Genomic DNA, 11,508 nt, shown 5'->3' with positions numbered 1-11,508 from the left:
CAACTTAATAATAAGATTACGAAGAACAGTAAGTTGGCTTTTCCAAGCCAACTTAAAAACAATTACTTGAGGCACAAAAAAATTACTTAATCAATTTAATTAAAAAAAAGTAACTTGAATTACTCAAGTAATCGGTTTACCCCTAGTATAAATTAAACGTTGTATTAAATTATCACAATTGTTTTTTATGGTTTTAGAAATTATAAAAATATTATTGTGTTTGATACAATAAGGCACAGCTCTATCCCAGTTGGTTGTGTGGAGTGTGTGGAGTGTGTTATCTGTGTTATCTGTGTTATCTGGTCTCTGCTGGAGATTCCCCCCTCTCTCGGCGCTCCAGGTCGGGAGCTGATCTCCAGGGTAATATCATCTACTCCGTAGTGAAGGAGATATCTGATGCTGGGTGGAGGCGCACCTGTTGCACACAGACGCTGAGCGTTACTCAGGTACTCAGTGCTGCGTGCCTCCACTCGCAGGAGCGCGGCTCTTCACAGGAATTTAGTGACTGAATTCAGCACACCACCACGATGCCGCGTCGGAAAAGTGATATAGCCATAACTATGGACGACGGTGAGCGGATCAATTTTCCTTTTTTTTAATTAATTTTATATTATCGGCTGATTATTTAAAGCATTGTTTGAGTTTGTCTTAATGAGACAGAGCTTTAGTTTTGGTGCATTCATGCTTCTTGATTTTTTTTATTTGTTTCAAATATTAGTTAAATTTATTTGAAGTATTGATTTAAATTAATTGATTAATTAAAATTATAGGAAATAGTTCAAAATGACGTTTAAAACGTAATCAATTCTTCTTATTCTTCCCCTATAAATTTACAGTTGCAGGATACTTTTGTTGTGGAAGAATGATATATATATATATATATATTGTCGCTGTCCCTTACACTGTACCAAAATTTCTTGATGAACGGACCAATACAAACTCTTCAAAATGACCTGAAATAAACTCTTTTTTCATTGACTTCCATTGAAAGTTTACAAGGTTTTTTCTTTCTCCTGTAAAGTTTGCTGTTTTGGAGATAAGAGTTTTTCATTGGACATCAACAATATTTGGTATTCTTAAATTTTGTTGTTTTTTTTTGCTTAATTACTTAAAAATGTTCAACTTTAGAGCATTTTCTAATTTAAAATATGTAGCTAATTTCTAAACTAAATCAATATAATCTTGTTAAAAACAATATTTTGTGAACTCTTTAAAATTAATCTAAAGGTAAAGGTAAAAACAAAAAAAATATTATATATATTATATTATAAATATTATCATCTGTTGATATTTCAGACAAATTGAAAAAATAAAATAGATAGCAACTAATAAATGTAATACATTTTTCTATATTCGTCTACTATACAGTAACAGGTGAGATACTTTTGTTTTGGTATGCAACTCTGAAATAAAATAAAAGTTTATTTGATTTTACCAAATTGAAAACCTCTGGAATATAATCAAGAGGAAGATGGATGATCACAAACCATCAAACCACCAAACTGAACTGCTTGAATTTTTGCACCAGGAGTAAAGCAGCATAAAGTTATCCAAAAGCAGTGTGTAAGACTGGTGGAGGAGAACATGATGCCTAGATGCATGAAAAAAACTGATTAAAAACCACCAGGGTTATTCCACCAAATATTGATTTCTGAACTCTTAAAACTCTTTATGAATATGAACTTGTTTTATTTGAATTATTTAAGATCTGAAAGCTCTGCATCTTTTTTTGTTATTTCAGCAATTTCTCATTTTCTGCAAATAAATGCTCTAAATGATGATATTTATAAAAAAAAACAATGTTTATTTTACTCAAATATATACCTTTAAATAGCAAAATCAGAGAAGCTAATTCAGAAACTGAAGTAGTTTCTTATTTTTTTCCAGAGCTGTATATTTGTGGTTCTTAAATGTAGTTTTTATTTTGCTTATTCACTTAAAAATGTTTAACTTAACAGCATTTTCTCATTTAAAATATTTGGACCGTTTCTAAACTAAATCAATAGGAAGTTACCATATCTAATATATGATATTCTTTGATAATATAATGTGATATAATGCATTGAATGGTACTGAATTGTAGAATTGAGGTCATCATTGACGGACTGTTATCTGTGTTATGTATGTGGTGTGTGATGTGTGTGTTGTAGTCGGAATGGAGTTTGATGGTGAATACGACAGTGAAAAAGACGGTAAGTAAAATGAAAGTTGAATTATCAGATTATCTGTTGATTTTAGGCTTGTATTTGCTACATTGTAATATTTGTGTGATATTTTGGAACGATTTAAAGCATAGAAATAGTTCCTGGTTTTGACTGTGTGATTACTAGTTATCAATATATCCAAAAGTATTGGAACTGTGAGACCAATTCCATTATTTCTGCTGTAGAATGAAAACTTTTGGGTTTTACATAAAAAGATTTGTCTTGTGAGCAAAAGTATTGAAACGTGTGACTGTCAGGTGTGTTTTATTGTCCAGGTGTGTCCTGTTATACTAATTATTTAAACAATAAATAGCAATAAATATCTATTTTCAGTTCCAGATTTGGGTTTTATGTGTGCAGACTGTACATTTATACTTAGAAGAGTAACAAACATAAAAAACAGAGAACTATGAGAGTCTATGGGTGAAAAAAAATCTATTGAAAACCTAAAAGCAGCCATTAGAGCACAAATATTGGCCAAAGCCAGAACAACAGTTTGGAATGACCTGAAGAAGAAAGTCATCACTGGTGTACTAAGCAACAGATGTTGAACAGGTAGATCAAGGAAAACAACAGCAGTCGATGAGAAAAACATTGTGAGTGCTGTAAAAAGAAAAAAACTTAAAATAACTGTTAGTTACGTCAGCAACAACCTCCAGAGGATAGGAGTGAAGATATCACAATCTGCTGTTCACAGAAAAAAGACTTCATGAACAAAAGTACAGAAGCTTCACCAGAAGATAAAAACCACTATGAACGAGCTGAATTAGAAGAACAGGCTGAAATTTACCAAGAAGTACAGAGACTCAAACCTGTGGACTGGTTATAGACTGATGAGACAAAGATTAAACTTTACCAATGTGATGGAAAAGCTGGAAAAGTTTGGAGAAAGAAAGTATCAGCTCATGATGCCAAACATACCGGTTCATCTGTGAAACACAGTGGAGGTAGTGTCATGGCTTAAGCTTGCATGGTTTAGTCTGGGATGGGCTCATTAATCTGCATTGATGTAAAATGAACATTTTGTCTGAGAATTTAAAAAAAAGGCAAAACCAAATTGATTGCGCGATTCTTCATCATGCAGCAGGTTACTGACCCACTGCAGCCTGGAAAAACATCGCAGAAGAAGAATGCAGGAGTTTAGTGATGTCAGTGGGTCACTGTCTTGATAATACCCCAATAACAGCGCCAACATTTTTTAATATCGTGAACAATATTATACCCTAAAAAATTGTTTCATATCACCCACCCCTAATTATCATGTGAGGGTACTACTTTTTTGCTGTTTTTAGCAAAAGAGACATTTACACTGTTCTCATTTCCCATTATATATCTTCTAGAGACAGATTATATCTGTTCAGTATCATTTATTTGAACTTAATCCAGAGTAAAAGGAGTTATTTGAAGTGCATAACTATTAGTATCATGACATTCTGGATCATTGACTGATAAAATTCTTATATTTTTATTATATCAGTTAGGGCTGTGCCATATCATAATGTATGCAATAATAAAATTTTAGTTTTGTTATAGTAGTGTATTCTTGAATAAAAAAAATAATAATAATTATTCCACATTTTGTCATATCCCCAAGTATATCGTTATCACAAAAATACCATGAAATATCGTGATATTATGTTAGGGCCTTATCGCCCACCCCTAATGTAATGTATGTAATGTATTTGTAGCTTATATCCGACCAATAAGTACTGGAGCTATGGTGCTAATTTAGCTAGAAATTTATAATAGCTTGTTCTGAAATTGAAACTTAAACTCATTGAGTATTTGGATTTTTTTTACTTTTTACTATTATGGACTTTTTACCAACATTTTATCGTAACATTTTCTCACATGTGAACCTCTCTAGACATCTCCAACAAAAGAGCCAGAGGTGGGAAAAAGGCCAAACCACCTGCCCGAGGAAAGAAGGCCAAGCCTCCAGAGAGCGAGGAGGATGACGACGATGAAGAACCGGCTCCTCGCAGACGGAAAACCAAAAAGAAGAAAGTGGACAGCGAGGAGGAGAGCGAGGACGAGCGTCCCCGCGGACGAGCCAAAGTGGCGAGCAGGAAGAAAGCAGCCGCCAAAGCCGAGGACTCTGAGGACGACAGCGAGGAGGATAAAGGGAACAGGAAGAAAGGAAAAGGAGCAAACAAGAAACAGAAAGAGGAAGAGAACAAGGAGAGGAAGGCCAATGGGAAGGCAGCTGGAAAAGGAGGGAAGGAAAAGGGTGATGACAAGAAGAAGAAAGGAGATTCCAGCAGGTGCAGTATTCTGTAGGCCTGGGGTTCTCTGAATCTTTTTCTTCGCTCCACAACTCTGTTGATACATCTCTCGTTATAGTGCCTATACTGGGACTCAAACCAACAACCCACCAGGGTTGAGTGCCCCGAACAATATCTGTCCTTCAGGAATAAGTGGAAGATGATTGACCAATGATTGGCTCCATTCCTTTTTAGTAAATCTAGATTTGAAGTACCCAAGTAGGGGATTCAAACCAATATCTCTGTTGATTTAAGCATTTTAGATACAATTTGGTACAATTTATCCTTTTATGTCAGAAGCATATTACTCAATATTTAAACCCAGGGGTTGTAACCAATACCAAGCTGGGTATCTTTCGCAAATAATCTCAAACAGTACCTCTTTGGGGTTTAGTTCCCCAATCTAATACCCATTCTGTACCTTGGTTTAGAGGTTTGGTTTGGTTCACTTATGTCAAAGGCAGGTATTGGGTGAATTTCTGAAATGGATGGAACAAATTATACACCTTTTGTTATAGTGCCTATACTGGGACTCAAACCAACAATCCACCAGGGTTGGGTGGCCTCAAACAGTACCTCTGTTTTAGGGATAAGGGACAAATAATGATCCTTTAGCACTTTGATCAAGACCAATGATTGATTTCATTCCTTTTTAGTAAATCTAGATTTGAAGTACCCAAGTAGGGGATTCAAACCAATATCCCTGTTGATTTAAGTGTCCCAACCTACTGTACCAAATTATAGCACTTAAATACAGTTTTGGCTCTTTAGCCTTTAGATACATTTTGGTAAAAATTAACTCTCTATGTATGAAGCATATTACCCACTTTTTAAACCAAGAGATTGTAACCAATACCAACCTGGGTTGAAATATCTCATAAATATCTCAAACAGTACCCTTTTGGGGTTTAATTCCCCAATCTAATACCCATTATCCTGTACCTTGGTTTGGGGGTTTTGGTTTGGGGCACTTATGTCAAAGGTGGGTATTGGGTGAATTCCTGAAATGGATGGAAAAAGATTGTGTTAATTTTTTCTAATCAGGATTATCATTCAATCATTAATTATTTTTTAGGGCATTGGTGCAGTGGATAACACCACTGGTTCCCAGTGAGCTACCACATCAGGTGGAACACTAAGGTTCAATTCCTATTCTGGGTGACAGTCCTACACCAATAAGAGTCATTGGGCAAGACTCCTAACTCCTAACACCACATTGGCCAATCTCAAACCAGTCCTAAACACACTCCAGACTGGTTTGTTTGTGGTGAAAATGTAATCTAACCTTTACAAGTTTGAGCTAAACTGCATTCTACATGTGTAGTTTAACCTGGTATAACCTGAAAAACATATAAACCCCACGGAAACCAGTTTATAAATCTGTTAAAACACACTACAGGTGTGAAAATGCTCTAAAACCAATCCAATTTTATGGTGCAATCAAAAAATTGCTGCAAACCTTTTTCGTAAAACACTTTAAAAAATAAACAGTAGAGTTTTTTCAATTCTTCTTCAAGTACATAGCTATAATGCTGTCAATTAAAATGTAGGGTATTAAAAAAAACGTTTTTTTAAGCTTTCTCTTTGTGCCCAGCTCAGGTATTCAAGCCAACAGCCATTGCATACCAGATACTTCTGTACTTGGCAGCTCATGTCTTACGTGTCATACGGGATTTTATACAATGACTGATTTTTTTTGCTTTATTGCTTAAACATCCAGCGCTATTGGAACTTAGGAATATATATTAAATATAGAGCCAGAACTACTGTACATTCCACACTCAATGTGAAAATCAGTCAGAGTTTACAGCTACTTTATTGAATCTGTACTGGGAACTTTCATGTATCCGAAGATACCTCTCATACCACATTCAAAAGTGGCTACCTCAAAATCAAAACTTTTGGTGCCAATGTGCCTCAGCTGCCTCATTTGGCACCATTTGATGTTTGGCATCCAGATGTTCATGGGTTTTTTTTGTCATATTTGTTCAGATTATGATTTTTTTTTTATTTTAGGTCCATGCATTAAATGTAGTCATTAACTGCTTTTTAAATACCTCTGTAAAATATAATGCATTGAGTTTAAATTTCTTACATGCGCACAAAACCATCATACTTCATATTTCAGTGACAGATATAATGTTGTACATCTTCTTCTGTTATGTGTGGTGATTCAAACTGATTGTTTGAAAAATGTACTTCCTGTGAGATAATGTTTATCTCTTGCTGTTTTTAATTTTTCTGTTTGGACTGCAATTACAATCGCCTTTACTACTTTCTGAAAATGCTATTTGAACTTTTAAAAAAAGCTTGTTTGCTGTGGATTCTACCTTTGGACTCTTGACACTTGCATGATTTTGCCTTCCATCGGAAGATTTGGAAGTGCTCACAGACTATGGATTACCTCAGTTTTCAACCTGACATTAATTCTGCCCTCACTGAACTCTAATGAACTAGTGGCTTCTGTATCATCTCAACAGTTCAGATCCGTGTGGGATATACGTGTATATTTCGAGCCTGAGCGAATGGACTGTCATATTGTGACTGTGGGCTTTGATTTCCCTCTCCGGCAGCTCGTCCGACGACGACTCGGAGGCTGAGTCTCTGTCAGAGGGGGAAATGGCTCGGCTAAAAGAAGAAGTGGAGGAGAAGAAGAAACTGATCCAAACTCTCCGCAACAAACCGTGGCGCATGAAGAGACGACTCAAAAGCTTGAAGTAAATCAGCCTTTTCTCAAATCTCTTTTTTTGTCTAAAAAAACTAAAAATCATTTTTTAAGATATATTAAGACATTTTGAAATGGTCACAGTGCCCTAAAAGCATGAATAGTCTTTATTTTATGGTTTGTTGTCCTCGATTAAAAGTATGTACAGCTTATTCCTCTTCCTCATCCTTGTGTGTGTTCTTCTTCTACAGTTTCAAACCAGCTTTGTGGTTTCACAAAGAGGGGTACCCAACCTTAGCTTTACTAAACTTCCCACACAATTTCTCATGTAAAAAAAAAAACAACTTTAGGGCTACTTCTAGCCTGGATACAAGATGAGGTGATGGTTTGCTAGATCATCACACAAGCTCTCCATCTTTCTTAAGGCCTCAAGTTCTTGGAAGTCCAAGTTTCCTGTTCATTACAGCACTGCAAACACTAGCAACTGACAGTTTCTTAAAACTAAATTTTAGCATGTTTTCACACCAGCACTATTTGGTCCAGTTAGAATTGTCTCGATTGAGCAGGTGAAAAAGTGAAGGTGGTTTCAGTCTGGTCCCAAACAAAGTCTTGTGGTGAGATTATGATCCAGTCTTGATCTTACCCCGGCTATCAAATATACTTCTTTTATTTGAGCTAAAATTCTTATAAAGCGCAGATTAATCTGATATATTAGCTAGATAACTCTAATTACCACAGCTATGAATAAACGCGGTCTCTGCTCCATGCTGTTTACACGCCTGGTAGGTGCAGCGTTCCCTGCTCGCAGCATTAAAGCAGCTTTAAACTGCACAGATATACGTGCTGGAACACAGAATCTTCGCGCTATATGTATTTTCTTGCTTCTAATCAGAGGAGACAATGTGCTCATGTGGTTTATTGATGTGCATTTTGGCACGTTTAGGTTTATACCTGTGTGAAACTAAACCAAACCAAACGGGGAGAGAACACTACAAGCAAACCAACTCAACCATTAATTTGAACTAAAGAAATGTGAAACTACAGGTGTGAAAAACGCCTTTATTTAAACATCTTGCCTCTATGCTCTAGTCCATTGAATGCATTCCTTCTCAAAGTCAACTGTCAAGTAAAGATCTTTTACTTGGAGGTACAGTACAGGCCAAACGTTTGGACACACCTTCTCTTTTTTAATGCGTTTTCTTTATTTTCATGACTATTTACATTACAGTAGATTCTCACTGAAGCATCAAAACTATGAATGAACACATGTGGAGTTTTATGTACTTAACAAAAAAAGAGCTGAACCTCCACAGTCACCGGACCTGAACCCAATCCAGATGGTTTGGGGTGAGCTGGAGCACAGAGTGAAGAAGGCAAAGGGGCAACAAGTGTTAATAAACACCTCTGGGAACTCCTTCCTTCAAGACTGTTGGAAAACTTTTCATTTCAGGTGGCCACCTCTTGAAGCTCATTGAGAGAATGATGCCAAGAGTGTGCAAAGCAGTAATCAGAGCAAAGGGGGCTATTTAGAAGAAACTAGAATATAAAACATGTTTTTTTGTTTTGTTATTTCACCTTTTTTGTAGAGTATAAAACTCCACATGTGTTCATTCATAGTTTTGATGCTTCAGTGAGAATCTACAATGAAAATAGTCATGAAAATAAAGAAAACTCGTGAGTAGAATGAGAGTTGTGGCGTACTACTTTTTGGGACCAGCCACCACGATTACAGAAATCACCATCATCTAAAATTAACCAGACTGTAGTAGAAACTGAACCTCCATGAACAGTCTTGGCTGAGTGATAGTGCCCTTGAGTCCTTTACACCGTGGCCTTGAAATGAACCCTTACCTCAGACTGTCCCAGGCAGCGCTGTAGCTGAGTAGGCAACGAGAGTTTGGACAGGTGCCTTCAAGAGGTAGTAGAAACAAACCCTGGCCAGGAATACATCGATAGCCTGTGTGGGAGGCTGGGTTTGTGGGGGTTGTGTTCGCTGTCCTAAGGACCTGAGTTGTAGCAAGAGAAACCTATCCACCTATAATAGTGAGGGTGGAAACCTGGCAGAGGAAGCTTTGATTGAGCGATATACCTCATGGGGAAGGCTTGGGAATGCCCACACATGTACAGTAAAGGCCACAAATTTGGAAACATGTTCTCTTTTTCAATGCGTTTTCTTTATTTTTATGACTATTTACATTGTAGATTCTCACTGAAGGCAACAAAAAAAGGTGAAATAACTGAAAAGAAATCCAGTTTCTTCAAAATAGCCGCCCTTTGCTCTGATTACTGCTTTGCACACTCTTGGTATCATTCTCTCAATGAGCTTCAAGAGGTGGCCACCTGAAATATTTCCAAAGTTTTGCAACAGTCTTGAAGGATGGAGTCCCCAGAGGTGTTTATTAGCACTTGTTGGCTCTTTGCCTTCTTCACTGTGTGCTCCAGCTCACCCCAAACCATCTGGATTGGGTTCAGGTCCGGTGACTGTGGAGGTTCAGCTCATTTTTTGTTAAGTACATAAAACTCCACGTGTTCATTCTTAGTTTTAATGCCTTCAGTGAGAATTTTTTTGCCCATTCTTCCTTACAAAACAGCTCGAGCTTAGTGAGGTTGAATGGAGAGCGTTTGTGAACAGCAGTTTTCAGCTCTTTCCACAGATTCTCCATTGGATTCAGGTCTGAACTTGACTTGACTTGGCCATTCAAACACCTAGATATGTTTATTTGTGAACCGTTCCATTGTAGATTTTGCTTTATGTTTTGGATCATTGTCTTGTCGGAAGATAAATCTGTGGAGGTTCACTGTTATTAGTACATTAGTGCATTGGTTTAAATCCTGCTAGTGAAAAAAATCTAGACATGGTTGGTTCTAGAAAGGCATGGGCATCTTGAGAGCTGGTTTGTATAAATGTTGTTACTTGGACCCAATTGGGCTTCCCAAACGGGCCCTATCACTACAGCCCAACTTCTGCTCCAATCATGAGTTCCATATGGGGAAAACATGGCCATGTTATCTGGGTCACAACGTAGAGGCCTGTCAAGACTGTGTATACACATCATTAACCAGTGAATCTTAAGTTCCCAAACATTTCACATTTCACATGCTCGATTCAGGAGTTAATTAGTTGGCTGATGGTTTGGGTTTCATTGGGAAGTGTAGTGGGTGTAATGTGATATTCCAGGACCGGTGTCCTCCTTTGTTTATTGTACTGTGCTACTTGACTGGACCAGAAACTGTACTCCCTAATATCTGATTGTCTGTTTCTACTTATCTGATCTGTTGTGTCTGCTGGGCGTTCAGCTAACTTTAGCTTTAGTATGGAGAGCTATTGCATTTTATACTTATCAAGAAAATAGTTGCACCCAGAAGGATGCAAGTGTAAAGCTTGCAGTGTGGAAAGCAAGATAAAATTCACCGAAAAAAAAGTGTTTATATTGATATGGACAATATTTATTGAGCTACATATACAGAAGTAGATAAAAGTAGATGAAAAGTAAAAATAAATCATCACCATTCGATGAAACTCATTCGTAATGTCTTGCATGCATGTAGCCCTGCATTGAGGAGCCGTCTGCCAAAGGTGCTGGCACTTATACTGTACAATAACCAATGAAGAGCATCACTGCTCATTCAGTAGGTTCACTCCATGCATGTCATGTCGCTGGTGTGTGACTTCTTCCTTTCACTGCCACCAGCAGCATACTATGGTAATATCAAAAAGATGAAACTAAACAAAACCAAAATCTAAAACTCAGTGCTGTTGGGGTGAACTTTTAATGCATTATATTTAGCCTTTACATTACAAAAAAGCAAAAACAAAATAAATCTGTAGGGGGGGATACTTTCTTTTCCAGCCTTTTGTTCCCCATCACAACATTTTAGTTCTAGGAGTAGTTCTAAATGAATTCATATTTTTCAAGTTTTATGTTCTGATGTGAATAAAATTAGTTTAGTAGATTAGCAAATCATTGCATTCTGTTTCTTTTTTCATTTTACCCAACTTTTTGGAAATGTGGATGTCATGGGCATGATTTCATGTGTGTGAATGATCATCAGGGAGGCCCAGGGGTTCGTGGAGAAGTTTGAAGGTGCTTTGGGAAAAGGAAAGGGAAGAAAACTCTACGCCTTCAAGGTCATGATGGCCAAGGTACAGTACTGTAATACCCACTGAGACTTATGGACTATGAGAAAATCTGCAACAATTTCATATCTTAATAATCATTTTTACTTTTTTTCAGAAATTGATCAAGTTTAATCGAGACTTTGAGAACTTCAAGACAGCCTGCATTCCATGGGAGAGGAAGATTAAAGAAGTGGAAAGTTGGTTTTGTTTGAAATTCCACACACATACAGTATACACATACATTGTAGACTAATA

The 11,508-nt window shown here is 36.9% G+C and overlaps 1 protein-coding gene across 1 annotated transcript in view; it reads left to right on the top strand.

Moving 5' to 3' along the window:
• The first annotated feature begins 270 nt into the window (after positions 1-270).
• Positions 271-11,508, top strand: part of tmc2b (transmembrane channel-like 2b) — a 33,067-nt gene continuing 21,829 nt past the window's right edge. Inside the window, exons 1-6 of the mRNA XM_022666277.2 lie at positions 271-570; positions 2,151-2,192; positions 4,072-4,468; positions 7,042-7,185; positions 11,187-11,277; positions 11,369-11,450. Coding sequence (XP_022521998.2) covers positions 528-570; positions 2,151-2,192; positions 4,072-4,468; positions 7,042-7,185; positions 11,187-11,277; positions 11,369-11,450 — 799 coding nt within the window. The 5' untranslated portion in view covers positions 271-527. The remainder of the gene's footprint in view (positions 571-2,150; positions 2,193-4,071; positions 4,469-7,041; positions 7,186-11,186; positions 11,278-11,368; positions 11,451-11,508) is intronic.

Source organism: Astyanax mexicanus, chromosome 22 (genome assembly GCF_023375975.1).
Source record: "Astyanax mexicanus isolate ESR-SI-001 chromosome 22, AstMex3_surface, whole genome shotgun sequence".
NCBI classification, from domain to species: Eukaryota; Metazoa; Chordata; class Actinopteri; order Characiformes; family Acestrorhamphidae; genus Astyanax; species Astyanax mexicanus.
This window is presented reverse-complemented; position numbering and strand designations above follow the sequence as displayed.